Source organism: Cotesia typhae, unplaced genomic scaffold (genome assembly GCF_013202065.1).
Source record: "Cotesia typhae breed Kobodo isofemale line unplaced genomic scaffold, CoteBio_Ctyphae scaffold_45, whole genome shotgun sequence".
Classification (NCBI taxonomy): domain Eukaryota; kingdom Metazoa; phylum Arthropoda; class Insecta; order Hymenoptera; family Braconidae; genus Cotesia; species Cotesia typhae.
Genome location: NW_027423777.1, coordinates 996,416 through 1,018,511, shown reverse-complemented (window position 1 = coordinate 1,018,511; position 22,096 = coordinate 996,416). Strand labels below are relative to the sequence as shown.

The 22,096-nt window shown below is 29.8% G+C and overlaps 1 protein-coding gene across 3 annotated transcripts in view; it reads left to right on the top strand.

The window, feature by feature from the left end:
- LOC141536849 (uncharacterized) overlaps positions 1-13,265 on the top strand; it is a 57,100-nt gene extending 43,835 nt beyond the window's left edge. Inside the window, exons 1-2 of one of the 3 annotated variants that reach the window (XM_074257617.1) lie at positions 7,872-9,155; positions 11,291-13,265. In XM_074257617.1, the coding sequence (XP_074113718.1) occupies positions 11,291-12,562 (1,272 nt within the window). In that variant the 5' untranslated portion in view covers positions 7,872-9,155 and the 3' untranslated portion in view covers positions 12,563-13,265. Of the gene's footprint in view, positions 1-7,871; positions 9,156-11,290 lie in introns of those variants that run through there. The other 2 variants (XM_074257616.1, XM_074257615.1) reach the window with 2 other exon arrangements.
- Positions 13,266-22,096: the final 8,831 nt, after the last annotated feature.

The following is a 22,096-nucleotide window of genomic DNA, read 5'->3' as shown; positions in this document are numbered from 1 at the left end:
AATAACATTAAATTTTTAAGGTCACAGAAACTTTACTGTTTCTACATAGATTAGAAAAGTGATTTTTGTGTTGTTGTGTGAAAAAATATTATTTCAATATTATAGGCATCATCACTATAATATTATAAGAATGGCTCCTATAATATCTAGCGTTTATTCTTATAATTAGAGTTTACTATAATTATAATTATTATAACATTTACGACATTACATGGTTTATATGGAAACCATTCCTATAATATTATAGAATTATTCCTATATATTATGGTAATCATGCTGATAATATGACAGCTGTAAGTATAGGTATCGTTTCTATAATTACAGGAACCATTTCTACAATTATAGAAACATTTTCCAAAAATTATCGGTAGAACTCCCATAATTTACGTAATCGCTCCTAAAATGGCATAGGAAAACATTTCATTAAAATTATAGGAACGATTTTCACATTTTTCTTTCCGTGTACCAATAAAAGGACTTATTGATATTTAATAGGCTTAATTATCTGTTAACAGATATTTATTCATAGTTAATAAATATTTGTTAATTATTAATAAATTATTACTAACTTTTGATAGATGTGATTTTTATCTAAAAAAAAAAAAAAACAATAGATTAAAAGCTTAAAAGCATTTATTTATATTAAATAAATGAATTACTTGCACCGAAATGAATTTATTTACAGTTAATAAATTTAAAACATTTACTGAGAAACGATGAGTGTTATTAGATAAATTTGATGTCTTTTGGTTTTATTATTTTTTTGGTTAAGCGTTTAAAAAAAAACGTCTGTTTACTTATTAGTATTGATAAATGATAAAAATATTTAAATATCTGTATTAATCATAAAATATCGTGCTTCTAGCTTGAACAATGGGGCGTGGATTACTATTTTTGTTCAAGATGATATTTCCACTATGTGCATGAAAAAAATTTTCTCCGTTTCTATCTTTGGAAGCATTGGTTTTCGTTTTCTTTCCTGTTTTCAAAGTTTTTAAAATTTTAACTACTTCTTAAATTCTAAAAATTACTGCTAACAATTATGCTAACAATTATTTTCGTTATTTTCATATATTTCAAATTTTTCCATGAAAATTTATTTTTACTATATCTAGCTCATAAAATAAATTTTCTTGCAAATAGAATTGTGCATAGTACATATTATATAGCACAGTATAAGTAAAATTATTCGTGCTGCTGGATAATCTATCATCCTTATGTCTTTTTAATGTCTTACCTTTATTCCACTGGTCCTACATTGACTTGAAGCTTTTATTCTCACTCATTTTGTATATCGCGTCCACGCTCTACCGGGTTGATTTACTCGAAACAAGTGTCACAGGGAATTTATATTTAGCCTCTTACATTTACTTGCTAACCACATTTATACACATACTCACAAGATCTACATTCTACCGTACGAGTATACAAGAAAAGAAATACTCGATAAGCCTCTTGAATGTCTCAAGAAACGAGACGTACATATTATTGTAGAATATGTAGAATAGACTCTTATTCTACTCTGACAATTCTAAGGATTCACAGATATAAAAAAACACACTTATTATGTAAGGTTTGACCAGGCTTTAGATTATTAATTTCTTAAATTTAAAATACTACACAAGTTGAATTTCTTAGTGAAAAAAATATTAAAGATTTGTGTAATTATGTCTAACTTCGAATTTTTAAGAAAATTATTTATTATATTTTGTGCTAAAGAGTTTATATTGTCTACACGGTAAGAACAAGATTACACTGGATATCATCTTAGATTATACTGAGTAAAAAAAAATTTCAGATAGTAGTTACTATAATCCAGATATCACGCAGTATAATCTAGATTACAATGAGTATAATCCATATTATAATGAGTATAATCCAGATTATAATGCGTATAATCCAGATTATAATGGGTACAATCCAGATTATAATGCGTATAATCCAGATATCTCGCAGCATAATCTGGGATGATATTCAGTGTCATCTTGTTCTTTCCGTGTATAATCTATTCTTTGTGCACCACCCAGGCTAATAAGCAGATGTGTATCCCTTATTCTTAATAAGGCTTATCTTGTATTTAAAAAAAAAAAAAAAAACATTGCCCTATCCAGTAATTCCAATTTCTAAATATTATCCTAAAAATTAATATTTCTACAATATTGTCACACTCGATTTGTGTTAACTATTTTGTTGTGTGGCCATAAAAAAAAGTTTAATTTCTATTGAACAAAAATTTGTCACAATAATTTAAAATACCTATTAATATATTAATATTAAAGAATTCTTCTTAAAGTATAATAAAAAGTATGCAACGTGTTTTTCACGACAAATAAATGTCATATTCATTATTTACCGAGAATAAAACTGCATTTGCAGGTATTAAGATGCATCTTGATTCGGTGGGTGAGTAATTCATGGTACAAATTCAGATTCTCTGTCTGAGTTGGTTCAATTTCTCAACGTAGTCTGAAAGAAATCCAGATAAGAGGACGTATCGATTATTCGAATCGCGATACCACGATACGTCTCCGTTCCACGTGCTTACTAATACATTATGGAATTTCAGTGAGTTGAGGTTTGAGAACTCTCCACATCAAACATCAACGTCTCAAGTCGCCTTGTCTCTACATGAATATCTTGACGCATCCAGGGACCAGTTTCAGGATATCACATCTCGGATCGTTGAATATGTAATAATATTTTTTTATTTATTTACTACTGTCTATACTTTAATATTATTTCTTACACTAACCGATTTCTCACATTTTATTGTACAGTTATCCTTAAATTTCATTACAATAACACAACCAATGAATTTTTTTTATCATTTTTGTATTTTATTATTGTACTTTTCATTTTATTTGATTCAGTTTTGTATTTGTACAACAGACTGGCATAATCAAGTTCAAGTTCATGTGCTACCGGCTATCAGATGGAATATGTAATCTCTTTAGTTGAATACACAAAATCTAATGAATAAAAATATGTAGTACAAGTTTTTTTCAGCTTCATACATTTGAATACCACACACATCTTACTTTAGAATAGAAATTCGCTTTTTAGTATCAAATAAAAATAAATTTATAAATTATTCACTACTTAAACATAACTATTTATTACTTTTGAATTTCTACATTTTTTAATAGTTTTATTATCGAGTTTAATTATTTTAATAAATTTCCGGTAAATGTTTAATTCCATGATTTATAATTTTTCGACCCAAAAAAGTTACATTTAAAATATTTTTTGAACAATAAAATATTTTTTATTTAGTTTATCAAAATAGAATAATTAAGAGAAAAAAAATTTTTTTTAATGCATAAAAATTAAAAAATCTCGTTTTACAGACTCCCGTGTAAAAAAAAATCTTCTTAAAATTGTTTACTATCTTAAACGTGACACAAACCAAAACTATATTAAGACTTTTTTTAAGACGCCAGAAAAAAATTCTGAGAGCAGATTTTTGAAATTTGATTCGCGAATTTGTTATGAAAATAAGACGATATCACAGCGACAGCTCCGGAAAATTATTATAGAGAGTCTCAAAATAGTCTTAAAATAATCTAAAAATCTTAAAATAGTGTTAAAAAATAGTAAAATAGTCTCAAAAAAATTTTAAAATAGTCTTGAAAAAGTTTTTAAATTGTTTTAAAAAAATCTCAAAATCGTCTTGAAAAAAATCTTAAAATAGTCTTGAAATATTTTGAAATTGTATGTAAAAAATCTAAAAACATTCTTAAAAAAGTTCTAAAAAAATTTTTTCGAGACGATTTTAAGATAAGCCAACAGCGAAAGAGCCCCGGAACATTAAAACGGAACGTCTTAAAAAAGTCTTAAAATTGTCCGATAAAAAGTTTTCAAAAATTTCAAATTCAATTTAAAAAGAGCGTACTCAAAAATGTAGTTGTTAGAAAGTCGTAAAATCGTCCAGAAATTAATTTTCATAATAAATTCGAGAATCAAATTTCAAAAATCTGCTCTCAGAATTTTTTTTTGGCGTCTTAAAAAAGTCTTCGTTTGTGTCACGTTTAAGATCTTAAATAAACGACAATTTTAAGACGATTTTTTTTACATGGGCTTTTATGATTGTTTTTGTTAACTGCGGTAATATGAAAATAATTAAACGAATAAAATGTTTATTTTACAATTTTTTATGCCGGAAATCTAGTTGACTGTAAAACTATAGTTTTTAAACAAACATCAATAAATTTCTGACTTAGAAAGAAAAAATTAGTTCTCAAAATTTTAAACTAGGATACAATTTATAATAATATTTTTTTGTACAAAAACAATAAATGACTGCTCAAAAAGATGGAATTTGTCTAAAACTTTTTATTTTTCGATTTTTTATTTAAAACTAGAAAAATTTCAGTTCGAAATAACATTTTTAAAATTCAAACTTTGATTGTAAATTTTCACAGCTTCAAATGTAATATATGGGGCATTCTATCCCAAATCGACCACTTTTGACTCCGACCCTTTTCGATTTTTCTGAAATTTTGGTATCTTTCTCTACCCTATTGAAGACAATCTTCAGAATTTTTTAAAATTTTTTTACCCAACCAAAAAAAAGTTACGAGTTATTTAACAAAGACAGCTTTTTTTTTTGTCAAATAACGACAATTTTTTTGAAAATTAACTTATTGAGATGTTTTTTTTTTTTTTTCGAAATTTTTGTTTTTAAATGAACTTTTTAGAAAAAGTATAAAAATAATTATTTGGAGTCATATTCAACGTTTTTTTTGAAAATTTTGGTAAAAAAGGAAAATTTGGGGATGATTGACATTTTTGATTTTCGATTAATTTTTTTTTTAAAAAACTTCAGTATTTTCGGCGAATTTCCTGAAATTTTCAGAGTGGTATTTTTTTTTCCAAATTAAAAAACAAATTTTTTTTTTTTAAATGTTTGTTATCATTATACCACTGAAAATTTTTCAGTAGATTTATAAAACTTCAAAATCCGAGAAAAGAAAATGAAAACAAAAATTAGAAGTGACATTCATCGATAAGATTTGATTATTTTCCAATAAAGTTAAATCAAAAATTAAAAGAAGCATTGAATTATTTTTTCGTATTTTTTTTTCAAAACTACATGCAAAAACAAAAAAATGAGATTGTTGTTCGGTCCATTTGGGGCAATTGATTTAAAACAAAATTTGTTTGAATTTATTTTCATTTACACAGTAGCTAAAAACATTTTTTATCGAATGATTTATAAACAGTAAACTTGAATGAAATGTAACTTTATTTTTTTACACGTTTAAATAATTTACATATCCTAAATTCAGGAGAATTTGAGTATTCTTTACACCACACATTTACGCCACGTTACATTATATAATGTAATTTTTCCGTGAAAAACTGAACAATCACCAAGTTTTTTTTTTAAATTAATAAATCATTTGTCTGATATTCTATTATGTCTTAATTTAAGTTTCAGTAATTTTTGGTTTTCAAAATATAGTTTATAAATTAATAATAGAGGAAGATTAATTTTTTCTTGAGATATGTAAATCAATTTACATACAATTACACGTAAAATTCATTATTAAACTTGTAACGTTAGTGTAAGAACGATTAAAATATTCGAATAAAGTAACTCTACTCGGAAATATAAATTGCTGTCTTATAGTGCTATCTGACATTTTTAATCCTTATATGTAAAGATTTAAGTGATGGTTAAATTCCGAGAACAATCGATCTTAAGAGTATAAAATGTGAGTAGAAAAAGTAGAAACTAAAATGTGATTTTACACATCGAGCCGATATAGGAAGGAATAAAAATAATAAAAAATAAAAATATAATGTTAAGTAAAAGAGAATACATAATAGAAAGAGATAAAATAGAAACTAAACAAGGATTGGATTTTTTATTTAAATAAGACGCGCTTCGGATAGGACGATCTTGTATAAATTTAAGTCTTGCATATTTTTTGTATTTTCATTTTTCTATCCGTTCGTCTTTTTTGTCGAATAGAATATGTATTTAACGTTAATTCTCATCCAACGTCTTCTAGATTTAATGCCGCATGTCCATTTTTATATTCATAAAAATACTTTTCTTATTTTATTATGCCATATATACGCTTATCGTTTATACTGATGAGTCCTGATACTATTTTGTATATAGTCTTCTTTGCATCATGTTTTTTAATGAACATATTATTTAATAAAATAAAAGGAAGAAACAACTGAAAATATGATTGAAGACAAGAGAAAATAACAAATATAAATAAACGATAATATCAATATCTTATTGCTACCGGACAGTTTGGTCTAAATCATTTTATTAATAATAATTTATATATTTTTTTATGACGTCATCTAAATATAAAGTGCTTTATATATTTTGTAGATGTCCTGTCTATTGATTCTAGAAAAAAGTTATCAATTAATAACAATTACGCAATATCAAAATACTCAATTATTAAGTTTTATTACTTATTAGTAAAAAAGTAAAGCTTAGAGACAAAAAATAGGATATTTAATAAACTCTTAACGAAGTCAATTAAAGGTCTATTAATTTCTATATTTTTTCCGGTTGGTATAAAAATTCAATTACTTCTCAATTATAGTATTAAATTATCAGTTTTTGAAGACGAGAATATGAAATTCTTTGTATGATTAAGTCAAACAAATGAATCCTCAAATCAGAAATCCGGATCGTCATGTTAAGGAAACGTCATTTGAAGATACGTTGGATAGTCATTTGAACAATATTTTTTTTTCCGTGTTTGAAGTTAGCGACTTTCGATATTTTACGTGAGTGGAAGTGAGTGAGCGATAGTGTGTCAAGAGAAGCAGCACTAGTGCGTGAGAAAGAAACCAATAGTCATAACCTATTGGTATCTTTATGTGCCGCAGTACCTCCTTAACAAAAATAATTATTTTTACGTGTTAACAATGGATCCTAAGGAATAAAAAAAAATCAGACACTTGTTGGATAGATATATGAACAATAATCTGTCGCTAAAAAATTTTCATCCCAATTTTCTTGTAAATTATTCTTTTGTTAATTGGCAACTTTTTTTAAAAATCAAAGTTAACAAAAAGTAATTGTGAAACCGAAAGCCACAAATTTTTAACTTCCCGTTAAGGAAATTGAAAATTTTCAAAAATCGGAGAGTTATTGGTTTTACCCCGTTTTTCGAAGTTTTGAAAATCGAGTTTTCATCAGATCTCGACGTCTTGAGGTCCTAGGAAGCTTCCCTGACTAATCCCACGATGGTCTCTCTCTCTCTCTCTCTTACTCTCTCTGAGTAGCAACTTATCTTGGAATCACCATGTATCACAAGTAATGAGGAAAGTGAATTCAGCATTGCATTCATTGAAAGTTCACAAAAATATTTATTCAACTGATATCCGAAGACTATTGGTTTCAGCGACGATCTTGCCTCTTATTGATTATTGCTCTGTTGTGCTTATTGATGCTACTGGTGATAATGACCTAAAATTACAACGAGCAGTAAACTCATCAATAAGATTTATCTTTGGTCTTAGACGAGATGAACATGTCACCGCTTATCGTCGAGAACTAGGTTGGCTATCAGTAAAATATCGTCGAATGTATTTTTTGCTGTGTTACTTCTACAAGTTGCTGGAAATCGGTAAACCGGGCTATCTACGAGATGCATTCTTGGAAGAAACTGATGTGCGACGCTCTAGTAGATTAGCAGCTAAAAAACACACTGTATTTAAACTACCTCACTTTGCTACTACCTATTTAGAGCGTTCATTTATAGTTACTGTGATAAGAGTGTGGGAGGAGCTACCTAACGACATTGTTAACTCAAGCAGTTTGGAGGTGTTTAAAAATAAAATTTTTGACCATTTATTAAATTTGGATAATTGAAAAATCGCTTGATGACCCGTAATACTCTCAATTATTGTGAAATTTACCTTAATATGTCTTTATATTTCAAATGTTATTTAAAATTTAGAGTTATTTGTTGAATCAGATAAGATTTAAAATTTGCTTAATATCGCTAAAATATTGAGTAAAATGCTTAGAATTAATTTTAATTTATGTACTTGCAATATTAATATTAAATATGTAAAAAATTTTTTGTATTTATTATAATTGAATATTGCCATTTGCCTTGGCATGAATAAACTATCAATCAATGTGTGTGTGTGTGTGTGTGTGTGTGTGTGTGTGTGTTGAGCTCAAAAACATAAAACAGCTAACTTTTTGAGCTCGGAGAACTCAAAATAACATATAAATAGTATTGTTTAGCTCGAAGAGCTCAAAAACGTCATAAGTACAATTTTAAGCGCCTAGATATGGAATTAGCGGGAAGTTACAGGGATGGCCTTCAGGATCCACCGTTTTTCTAATTTTTTTTACAAGTTAATATCCATGTTACGGCACCCTTTTTATTTTGTAATCATTATTTTCACCGTATCTTTAATAGTTTATACGATTATAAGCTATTCTTGTTACGATTACAATACTAGATATTCAATTTTAAAAACCTCGAAGAAAAATTTTTTTTGGGAATTTTTATATTTTAGGTTTATGCTTTTGGGTTGACCTTTCGGAGATTACCTTCCGCACTTTTCGTGTATACTGGTTTAAATTTTGCTAAATTTTGCCACTAGAGGGGCTTCAAGAGGGCTCTGACCCCCCTCCTGTGCTCCCTTAGAGTTTGTGACGCCTGGTTTGATCGGCTCACGGATCCGCTCCTCAGTACGTTTTCGTTTACCGAGTAGTGTATACGAGTCCTTTTAATCTTGTGTAACGTTGAATTTTAAAGTGATTTGTCTAAAAAGCGGATGTACATAAAGAAAAGGTAAGGAAATCTTCGACACTGATATTTTGTGTTTCAAAGAATACTTTTTCATCGAGCAGTATCTGTTTCGGCTCATCAGCCGTTGCAGCAGCCACAAAGGCTCATGAGACGCAGCCGTGAAGGCTCATGAGAAGCAGCCGTAAAGGCTCATGAGATGCAACCGTGAAGGCTCATGAGACGCAGCCGTAAAGGCTCGTTGAGTTTGCAGTCAAAGGAAGGCAGCCCTCCGGGCTCCTTTCTCAGCCGAGCTGCAGCTGCACCCGCAGCCGAGACTCAACTGAGACGAAATTCTTAGCCGTGGGTCACAACGGCTCGAGGCGATTTTATACGCAGCATAAATGTGTATCAGTTTTACCTGCTCAGGTTGGCCCCTAATCAATTTTATAATTAACTAAACAAAACTAACAACAATAAAAATTATCAGGGCGCCACCAGGATTATTAATCACGGTTCCTGGAACCGGTCCAGAGCCGAGAAAACTTATCTTAGGGTAGAGAGAGTGGAGGAAGGTGCTGTTGAATAATAAAATCTTAACTAACAATATATCGATATTTATTAACAATAAAAATTTAACAAACTTAACAAATTTAAGCGCTCACTCACACACTTATAATCTAACGAAGCGGAGAACAACTGCGAAATAAACGATATTTACAAACGAACCTCCAATTGACGATACGATGACTAGACGGGCTTTTTTGAACGAACGGTCTCCCACACCTGCTTAAAACTAGATGGGCTTTTCTTAACGAACGGTCTCCCACACCTGACCTAAAACTAATGGGCTTTTTTGAACGAACGGTCTCCCACATCTGCTTAAAACTACTGGGCTTTTTCTAACGAACGGTCTCCCACACCTGACCTAAAACTAAGCTTAAAATTTAACGTCCACCGGACGACCAAAACTAACTCCACACTTTACAACTTAAAACTAAGTCCACAGGACTACCGCACTTAACACTATTAACACTCTCTATCACGCATAACCCGTTCAATTCTTCACACACATAACCCACACTTCGCTTAAATAATTTATTTTTAATTTTAAAAATGATTTTAAATTAATTACAATTTACTTTTATTTTACTCAATCATTGGCTATCGGTGAAACGAAAATTCCTATATAATGACCAATTTCTTACTAAACTTTTTTTCGTGTTGACCTTGACTCAATATCACTGATTACTTAGACTTAATATCCACGCTGACAATTATCAAGTGTCATTTATTTTAATTTAATTACTTTACGGACTTAATCCCCATTATTTTACTTAAATTTATACTTGTTAAAATAATTTTATAATATAATAATTTCGATAAAAATTTCCTAATATAACCTTCTTAATAAATTTTCCTTGATCGGTATTGTTTTTCAATAATAAATTCTTACTATAATATTCTTCACAATTAATACTTAAAAATTTTCCGATCTATCTTATTTTCAATAATAAATTCTAAATATAACAATCTTAACAATTTTCCACTCTATAATATTCTCAATTAATAATTTTCTTAATATAAAACATTCTTAGTAATTAATTCTTAATATAAAATATTATCAACAATTTTCTGATTGTTTTATCAATTATAAAAATTCGACACGAGTCGAAATAGTCAATTTCAATTGCTAGAACATTCGCTAGTCAAGTCTTTGCTTGACCTTGGGTATTGGAATTTATGCGACACACAACTGACGCTTGACGAAAATTCCACGAATAAAAATTTGTCTATTTTTCTCAATGACAAAGATCAATCAATTTTACTCAGTTAATTATTGAAAAATTAATTTAATGAATTTTCTTAGATGTTAGTTAATTGATTGAAAACTTTTAGATATTAAAACTTCCCCCGCAAGGTCGATCGAGCGATCCCCGGGTATAAACCCCCATGAAAATCACTCAATCCAAAAACTAGCAAATGTTCTACGATTTATTTATTGAATTAAATTTTCGTCGATTAACGATCCAATTGATAAATAATTAGGAGAAGTAACTGGGTATTGGATAAACCGCGGTCCACTTCCTTCCCACAGAGCAATAATTGACACCTTGACGAACAAAACGATGATCTAACTCACTCGTTGAGGATGAAGTCCTAGTTGTAGTTGGCTTCCTTCGTCTCGTCACTACTCTCGGGAACGGTCCTTTTTGATTTCCGTGGCACTCAGTCTGGCGGTCACACTACTTCTCCCTGTTCTACTGCACGGCTCACCTATTTTAACCCAAACTCACCCCCTCCTATTCTCCCTTTAGGCCCGAAGATCGAGACGCGCCAGTGCTATGTCGAATAATTATCGATATTCGGTGACTTATCGATTAAGGGTAATTTTACCCTGTTACAAATGTTTTGGCAAGCTATCTGACTATCTTCGCCTTTACAAGCGCAAATATAAATACTATGCCATATAATGCATAAACTCCTCAGCTCGCAGACAAACTTTCTTGAGCGTAATATCTAAATCTGGATTGATCTTCTAATGATATTCTTATATTTTTCAGATGGCCGAAGAACCTCAATGGATGACGATGGAAAAGTTACTGCAAATAGGAGCAGGAACGGTTGAGGAAGACAGAGTTCTAGATAGGATAAAGTTGCTGGCCCAGGAATCCTTGACAACAGGTTGGCAAAATTGGAAAACCCTGGATCTTTCCAAGGAAAGTTTGTTCGGTCGCGAGCAAGAGGTTGATCCTCACTTTTTATACAAGTTGCGATTTGCTTTACCAACGGTTGGACTAGCTCAAGCTTTCAATCCGGAGGCAGTAGACTTACCGGAGAAACAGTATAAAGATCTCAAAATCTCTATGTTGAATTGGTCGTTTTGTAGAGCTCTGATCATGAGTCCTCCGGCCCTAGTAAACAAGCTTAAGGGCTCGGTAAGGCAAGCAGAAATTTTCTTGCATGTAATTGAGCCAGTAAAGTCTTTGTGTATTTCACGCATACAAGCCGCAGAAAAATTGAGACAGCAAGTAGAAGAGTCGCAGTCAGAAAATTATCAGGGCGTAAAAAGGTTAAGTCAGGATACCGGTAACCATTCGGTGGTAGAGAGATCGAAGGTAGCAGCACTACAAGACGAAATGAACCATATGTTCGAGATCGTCTTTGAGAAGATTCAGAAGATAGAGCAGAAAGGTAAAAAAAGGGGGAGAGAAGAATCAAGTAAAGAGGAGGAAGAGTTTGAGAGCAGCTCAGAGCCCTCTAGTGATGACGATTCTCACTCGATTATTTCATCGGCTTGGACCCCTCCGGTAATGGAAGATCCTCGAATAAATCGGCCGATAAGTCAGCCAATTAACCCGCCAGTAAAGCCGATGAACGATCTCGAGGCCTTGTCATTTAATCCGCAGGTCAAGGAGAAGGAATCATTGATTCCTCCACCAACATCTGAAATTAAAGTTCAGGGAATTGATTGCCAGAAGCTTGGGTCGGCAAGTTGGAATACGATGAGGTACAAGGAAGTCCAAAAGAAGCTTCATGCATCTCCAGTATTTGATTCACTGAAAATCAACACTCAGTTAAAGGGTCTTGTTTCTGAGTCCTATTATCTTACGCTTTTGGAGCGGATGGACGAGCTAACAGGAACTCTGACTCATGGTTTTCTAAAACAGCGACAATATTTGATGGAAGGGATGAAATCCCTAGCAACTAAATACCCGGAAGCATACAATGACATAAAAGAAGCCTTTTTAAGTGATTCTCAGTTTAAAGAAACTTCGGACGACCTGCTTCAGTTTACGTGCGGTAGAAGAGCAGAAATTATCGAGATGCGCTGAAAAATTTTAAACCCAGCGAGGAACATCATGCGGCGACGTTGGCAGAGATTCCACCATCAGAAACCCACTTATTCGACGGGGAACTGCTTTCAAAATTTTTAGACCATCGAGGTGGATTAAACAAGGTTTTCCCACAAAGCAAAAAGCCAGCTACGAAGAAACCTTCTTTCTATGAATCAAAGAACAGATCCTTTCGAAAATCGAGTAGATCTGGGAGTTCCTCCTTCAAAAATCCTCAATCACAGCTAGAAGCTAACGTTTCCTCTCGTAAGCAAGATGCAGAAGAGTTAAGGAGAAAGTATAAGAAACGTGACGACGGTAAGAAAGATGGTAAGTTACCCCGAGCATGACTGCAAGTTTTAAGCAAGCCTATTTCAGTACTTTATCCCCCAATGTCAGTTCACTTCTCAACGCAAAATATCAGGCGATTCAGCACAAAAATATCTCACCAGATGTCAGTGGAGATACAGGAATTATTGGAAATGGGAATCTGAAACAGGGAACATTTTTTCAAAATTTATTGTAAGCTTGTGAAAAAACCAGAAACTAGATCTAAAAATATATTATTTTCATCTTTTAAGACAGTTCAACAATTAACATACACCGAAGTTTACTTTATTTGTATTATTATCTAATAATAATTATTTTATCGCATAGTAAATTTGTAAGCTGTCTACTTTAAGGCTTATTAAATAAATTCTAGTTTTCAGTGTTCTATAATTAAATTCTAATTTCTGTAGAGTGTAGCGTCCTTTTCCTTAATAGTATAGTTTTCAGGTCACAGTACGCCATAAGTTGTGAGCCGGCAGATTCCAAACATCTCTCCAAAAGGTCAAGCCAAAGGCATAGACCTGAAATATATACCGTTTTCAACCCCGAAGGAAGGAAGATTATTTCGGGTCATGCCAAAGGCTTGACCTGAGTAAGGCCTTGTCTGCTATTTTGAAGCAGTGCTGAGGAGCGGATCCGTGAGCCGATTCGACCAGCCGTCACAACCTCTGAGGGGAGCATAGAATGGGGGGGGGGGGTCAGAACGCTCTTGAAGCCTCTCTAGTGGCAAAATTTAGAAATATTTTGACCCGTATACGCGAAAAAAGCGGAAGGTAATTTCAGAAAGGTCAAGCCTTTGGCATGACCCGAAATAATCGTTTTCCTTCCTTCAGGGTAGAAAACGGTATATAAATAATAACAAAAAAATAAATACATAATTGCTCAAGAACTTCATGTAATGGCTTAATTTATTCTTTGTTTTATGGCAAATAGTAAAGACTAAGTGATGTCGTATGACTAATAGTTTATATGTTATGATAATTAATATAATAAAAAACACAAAAAAACTTAAGTTCCTAAGCATAAAAAGTTTTAAAATAGTATAAAAAATATAAAAAAAATTTTTTACTTAAAAAACGACACATGGTCATTTTTTTATACTTTTGTAATTATGGAAAAAAATAGATATTTTGTTTACTAACGTGTATTAAAGATTTTGTTTATTAAGGGAGTCTTTTAGTCTAGAGGCCCGAATTTTGAGTGTTTTTTGGCAGTCGATAAAAAAAAAGCATTTGATATTTTTACTGTCCATTTTTTTTATCATTTGTTTATTTATATTTAGAGAGTACACAAAATTAATTTAAAAAAAAAAAAATTTTTAACTTCCCGCTAAAAAAATTCAAAATTTTCGAAAATCATTGAGAGCTCAAAATATGACAATAAATTTTTGAACTTGAAGATCTCAAAAACATTGCAAACGCAGCAAAATTGCTAGCGCGTAATAACTGAACTTAGCAGGAAGTTGCAGGGATGGTCTTTAGGGTCAACCGTTTTCCAGATTTTTTTTTATTGAGTTATGCGTCCTTGAAGTAGAGAGAGGGGGGGGGAAGGCCGTGTACTCGTCGCCATGATTTCTGCTCTTGTGGTCATCTGAAAAATAAAACAATGATGGATTCTTGATAAGAACAAATATCGGTATCTCATGAACCAACAAACAATGAAAATTTGAAATTTTTAATAATTTTCAAAAATTCGACGAACTTAAAAAATTAGTGAAAAAATTGATCTTTCTTTCTGAGTACCCACCATTTTAGGAAAAAAATTTTTTTTTCAGCTTTGTTGGTTCATGAGACAGCAACATTCGTACTAATCAAGAATCCATCATTGTTTTATTTTTCAGATGACCACAAGGGCAGAAATCATGATTTTTTTCCCGCCTCTACTTCAAGGACGCATAACTCGATAAAAAAAATTTTTTTTCTTTTGAAATTAATTTTGTGTACTCTCTGAATATAAATAAACAAATGATGAAAAAATGGACGGTAAAAATATCAAATGTTTTTTTTTTATAAACTGCTAAAAAACGCTCGAAATTCGGGCCTCTAGACTAGAAGACCCCCTTAACTGCATATTTTATCTCATTTTTTTCGACGATTTTTTTGAATTAGTTTTTGAGATATTTAATAGTAAACTTTTAACTTTTATAAGATTTATTACCATCAAAGATAGTATAATCTACAAAACAAGTATTGTGTAAGGGTTAATATAAAATTCTCTCCGTGCATATAATATATTTCCAGACTATTGCTATCTAAAAATTTCAAAGAACCATTTTTTTCTAAAAAATATAAAGTTTTAGACAATTTGTTATTTAGAACGTTGGTTTATAACTTTCAGTGTAATTTGGTATTCATGATAGTTAAATATAATCGTATTTGCGGTCAAATATGAATTTGTTTCGGACCGCAATGGTAATACTTTCTGAAACTTATAATTTTATACACAAATGATGCCTATGGAAAAAAATTGTAAATTAAATTGTAAAATTAAAAAAATTAAGGGTATAAATAAGTGAGTTAACTCAATAATTGTCTCGATGGTAAGTGATTATTTATTTTTTTGCTCATATTTGCGTGTTATTGTGACGAGGGAGGAATAAATTCACATTGTGAAATGAAATGACGATAAAAGAGGTGTGTTTGTGCAAAAAAAAAGATATTGTTAGTTGTTAGTGTTATGGTGGTGGTTGTGATAATGATACGAGTATACATAAAGGGTAAGGGTGGAAATAAAGTAGAAATAAAACATAAAAAGCTAGCGAGTTACACACATAGAAAAATAAAGGAGGGTGATTATTTTGCGTGAATCTAATTCTCGTAGGAGTGGACGACAACAATATGGCGATAAGGACATTAGAGTGAGAAATACAAAAAGAAAAAATATAAAAAATATGTATTCACGTTTAAAAACGTAAAAAAGTATGAAAAGAGAGAGTAGAAGGTGAGTAACATCGCGTGCGACCTAATTTTTCCAGAGTTTGTCGTCGCCGACGTATTTTCGTTCCTCTACTCTCTTTGTCTAATAACGAATGAGTCTCATGACCTTTGTCTGGAGTTTTGAACTTTTTAATTTCTTTTTTTTTTGTTGGATCTTATAAATGTAAACTCTCCCAAAATTATTTATTTCAAGTCAGTGAGAATTTTTTTTTATAATATTCAGATCGACTTCTTTAAAAAGAAAAGACTAAAATCTTCTTTTATCTCTTCAATAACATGCTTTCTTCAATTTGATGCATTCATTCATTTATGACTACAAATTAAAAAAAAAAAGATACAAATTTTTTTAATTGAATTTTTTTCATTAGTGATATTCATGTTTTAGTTCTAAAAAAAATTGTCTAATGAACAAATTGATTTAGGGCAACTTGAAATGTTTCTGGCAGAGCTGGCAGTTTTATGGAATTTTTCTAATTATCTCACATTGACCATAGAGCAATTCTGATAGTATTATGCGATATTAAATATCGACATTCTAATTAGCAAATTGTCTAACTCCATTTTAGAGAATCTTCCATTTGTACAAAAATACAATTAGTTCAAAATTTATTATCACTTCAAAAAACCATTTAATATTTAATAGAGGTATAATATTTCGGTTAGGATCATTCAAATAATTTATAAGTGGACTATTACTAGATCAAAATGTTAAAAAATGACCTTCTGAAAAATAAGATCAATTGCCAATTAGACCGTCGATATGGAAAAAATTGAATGTAAATGTTAAAATAGCAAAAATAATTTATTACAAGTTATTGTAATTTTATTTTTAACTTACCGCTAAGAAAATTGAAAATTTTCCACTAAAAGGAAGTTATTGATTTCGGTCCGATGTTCGAAAGTCGAGTTTTTATCGGATCTCCGCGTTTTGAGGTCCCAGCAAATCATTTTGAGTATTCCAGCCGAGGTGTCCGGCCATGTGTGAGTATGTAAAGAAATTTTTGTCGTACAGTATCTCAAAAATTAATCAACTGATTGAATTCTACGACACTTCATTCGAAAGGATTTATAAAAACTTAGATCTAATTAGATTTGAGAATTAATCCATCTAGCCATTCCGAAGAAATTATAAAAAAAAACCAAAAAACAAAATTTGGATTTTTATGTTTTTTTAAGATAACTTTAGAGCGTGAGAAAAAATCATTATAAAACCATTTATACATTTTTTGTTCTTACAAAACTGTGTCGAATGCGTTTTCGTAAATGAAAATCGAACGACGCATTTAAAAGTTATAGTTCTTTAAAAATTCACAACATTTTGTTTTTCGGAATTTTTTAAAAATATTTTCGAGATTTCTCAACCAATCAATACAAACCTGTACGTTTTCTTTTTGTGCTTCAAGAACTGCGTTGAATACTTTTTTAAAAATAAAAATCAAACGACGCATTCAAAAGTTACAGTTGTGTAATAAATACATTTTGAGCTCTTCGAGCTCAAAATGTGAAGAACGGTGCTTTGAGCTTAAAAAGCTCAAATATTAACCAAAAAATACATTTTTCCGTGTAAAAAAAACTTGTCCTAAAAGAATCATAAACTTAGGGTCCTAAACGTGACATAATTTAGGACATTTTTATGACAAATTTATAACACCAGACCGAAATGAAATTCAGAATTTAGAAAAATATTATCGCTATTACTCAGAGAAAAAGTATTGTAAAATGGACTTTTATGATAATTTTGGCACCTTACTAATAACTTTGTGATACTTTTATGACAATTTTAAGACAATTTTAGGACACTATTATGAATTTTAGGATAATTTTAGGACACTTTATGACAATTTTAGGATACTTTTATGATACTTTTAGGACAATTTTAGAATACTTTTTTAAGTTTTCTTACACGGGTATCCTAAAATTGTCATAAAATTATCTTAAAATTGTTCTAGACTTCATAATAGTGTCCCAAAAGTATCATAAAATTGTCCTAAAAGTATCCTAAAAGTATCATAAGAGTATCCTAAAATTGTCATAAAAGTATCACAAAGTTTTCATGCAAAAAAAATTCTGATTCAAAATGAATTTAAGATTGAAATTCATATTTTGACACAAACATGAATTATTTTTGAGATCAATTCAAATTTGAAATTGATTTGTAAATAGAAATTAGCACGCCTGTAGAAATTTCGATTCTGATTTAGAATTTTTTGCAGTCAACCCTATATCATCGTGTTCAGAATAAAACAGCGCTTATGCTGATATAAATTTTTTTCTATTATCAAATCTAGTGAAAATAACTAATATTAACATACCTGTTTAAACCTGTCAACCCAGTAGTTCGTCCAGGTAAATTATAGTCAACCCTACGTCTGCACATTCTATATGTTCTATATTTTAAGTCCAGTATAAAATTTTATTATTATCGTCATCATGCAATATTTTATGAAAAATCATTTTTTTAAAAATAATTAACAATATTCTGTCCAGGATTTCAATCTTAAATTCATTTTGAATCAGAATTTTTTTTGCACGGGTTATCATTAAAGTGCCTAAAATTGTCATATAAGTCCTTTTTTACAATACTTTTTCTCTGAGTAATAGCGACAATATTTTTCTAAATTCTGAATTTCATTTCGGTTTGATGTCATAAAAATGTCCTAAATTGTGACAAGTTTAGGATCCTAAGCAAATAACTCTTTTAAGACAAGTTTTTTTTTACGCGGGTTAAGGCTCTTCAAATTCAAATTAAGCAGAAAATTTTAGGGTTGGCCTGCGCTTAACTGATCTCCATATTTTTTTTTCTGGTTCCAAAGTCATTTTCAAAATTTCTTGATAGAAGTTTCTTATCGAAGAACTTGTAATGTATACCATGCTCTTCATACTTACGTCTCAGAGAATTTTTAATACTTCTCCACATCATGAACTCAAGATAAATTATTATTGCTTAATTTTATTTTAAATATTTGTTTTCAATGTAGACAATGGAACAAAATAATTTTTTTCTAGCATATTGTTTATAATTTGCAACCAGAAAAATTAATAACATATTTTTTAAACTCGAAGATGTAGCGCGGTACAAATAAAAAACTTGAACTTTTCCAATGCAGGCAAGGGATAAGGTAGAAAAAAAACTTGTGAATAAAAAGTGGAGGGCGAGTGTGTTCATCTTGTTCGTATATAGACAGTAAGTTGGTCCAACCGGTCCAGCCTGGTCAGACTTAAAACTCAGACTGAGTCAATGAACTCTAAGGAAAAATATAAAGGTATTAATATTGTGGCTACGAATAATTTCTTTAGTAAATATCAATCATCTGTTATTGGCTAATGAATAGTCCGAAAAAAAATTAATTATTATTTTTAGCATGAAAAAGTAAAGCTGAGGCTACCAATAACTGTACGGTCAAGAAAGATATAAAATTACTGAATCTATTTTGGTAGCTATACGTTTATATATGTCTATAACCAACGTGGTGAGCATATACTTTTGCGGTTGAGGGTGACCCAAATTGAATGAAAATTTCCGTGTCATGATTAAATTTTTGTAAATAATAAATAAACGTTAGTTATTATATGTAACTCATTTATTTTTTAATTTATGCTTTTTTATAAGAAATTACTAATTACTGATAATATTCGAATTCGAATATTCAAATTAATTAATATCAAAAGTGTAACGTGAAACTATCATTGAAGGATTGAGTTATTATAATTTTATAATTTGAAGCAACGATGGACTATTTTTAATGAAGAAATGATGTAAAATATACTTTTTTATTTTTTCAGAAATAAATTTTATTGCTAAAGAATATTTCTTTTAATTTCTAAACAAAAAGTTGAATTTAGAAAATTTCATAAAATTACTTTAACTATTTTTAATTCTTATCTTCAAAATAATAATAAATTCTGTGAAATTTTAAATACAATCGACTTTGTTGTCGTGATTGTTTTTTTTCTAATTCATGAAATTCGAAAAATTTTTATGAAGGTTTCACAATTAAAAAAAAAAAAAATCATTTACATTAATTTGATAGTTTTCCAAAAATTTTATTTATTTACTTATTTATTTATTTATTTATTTATTTATATGCCAAGACCAAAGCCGAATGGCAAAAATACAAGACAAAAGAAATATATTTACATATATTTGTAATTAGTTTTTAGTTGATTTCGTAAGTAATTAATTAAGAACATAACAATTTAAGATTTACAAATCTACTGTTAACAAGATTTACAACTCCTATTAATTCCTGCAAATTACAAACTATTAACAACCAAGTTTAATTGGTACTCTATACTGATAATGAGCTTATGACCTTCAACGGAAGCTCTTGCCATAGGCGTAAAGCTGACACTAAGAATAAGCTTTCAAAAACAACAGAGTTAAAATTAGGAATTTTTAAAGTAATATTGTCATTTTTCTGAGCAAGTCTATCTGAACGCCTAACACTTTCATTTTCATCACAGAACTATTTTCGCAGAAATTTTGGTTCTCCAGCCTGCAATAACTTATAAAGGTAACATGCCAGACCATAAACCCTATGCATCCTCACACTGAGCCATCTTAAGTCGTGACGAATATTTCTTTATATTCGAATTATAAAGAAATATTCTGAATATTCTCGAACTTCCATGAATTCCCGGAAATTTTTGGAACATTATATTTCTAAAATTTAAACATTATATTTTGATTTATTTATCTAATTAATGTATTTTTTTTATTTTATGCCAGTGTAAATCTTCCAGGGAACGTAAATCAGTAAAAAGTGCGCTACTTTAGCATTACGAAGGGCCGAAGTTCAAATTTCACAAACAATCTGAAAATTTTTTTAATTCATTCTAAATTGTTCTAATTAGTTTTTCAAAAATGCATACTACACTCTTTGCTTATTTTTTTTAAAAAAGTAAAATTGAAAAAATTTTCTACTAAAATTTGTCAAAGATCCAAAAAATTTTTTTTAGTTAAGCTACTGCCTTCAGTTAAAGATTTGCCATTCAAAATTTGATGAAATTTGCTTATTAGTAAATTACAGTAAGATAATAAGCTTACTAAATTTTTAAAAAACTCAAGAGAACCAGTAAAAAAATTGAGCTTTCAAAGTTTCAGGGTTAAACATTTTAACTATTATGAAAAATTACAGTTTTTATTTTGTTTTACAAAACGCAACGTTCAGATTTAAATAAAAATTTGAGCGATGAAAAGAAAAAACATAATGAATATTTTGCGTAATTAAAAGTACAGATTCAGAGCATGTGATAACAATAATTAATAAAAATACTTTTAAAAATGATCTCTGTCTCTCTTTTTTCAATGCGCTTTGCATAAGAAAATTAATTAAGTAAATCAAATAAGGCTTTGTATGGAGTATTTGATACTTGTAGTATCTATGATACACTGAAAGAAAAATTTCTTGACTGGAGAACAAAATTCTTGGCTCAAGAAAATTTTCGGGTGCCTGAAGAAAGACCGAAGTTGTGTTGGCCGAAGTAAAAATTTTTCTTGAAATTCTATTCGTGGTGGAAGTCATTTTTTCTTTATTCAAATTATCATAAATACTTGATACAATAAATTTTCATATTTGATCAAGATTTTTAGATACTTTAGGGAAGCAGCGCCACCTACTTCAGCTGAGAAAAAAATTTTCTTACCTTGAGAAAATTTTTTTCTTGAATATTTGATACCCATTTTATATTATTTTAGCGTGCAATTTTACATATTGAATGAAAAAAATGATTTAATATTATTTGATCTTTCCATTTGACATGTTAATCAATAAATAAATAAATGCAAATTTACTTTTATCAAGATATTTAATTTTTTGGAGCAAAAGAGAAATTTTCTTGACTTAAATAAATTTTCTTGGATCAAGATACGTATTTCTTAAAGCAAGAAAATTAATTTTGTTGGAATAAGTGAAGTTTCTTCTGTCAAAAAAAATTTTTTTTCACTCAAGTCTTCCGAATTTTAATAAGAACATATTATTGTAAAAACATATTCACATATCTTTATAAGCAGTATAATACTCGTGTGCAACAAAAATACAAGTACGAACACTATTGCAGTGCATATATAAATCTGGCACCTATCAAATTAGCTGACCTTATCCCTGCGGTTAACGAACTTGGCCGGATCGTCGCCGCCGCCACGTGTAAAACTAACTTTTTATAAATACTTACCCTTCTGAGATTTTATTCCTGATTATTTATTCTCGCTTACGTTATTATACAATTTATCACTATTTTCTGTATTAATTAAGCATAAAGGAAGAAA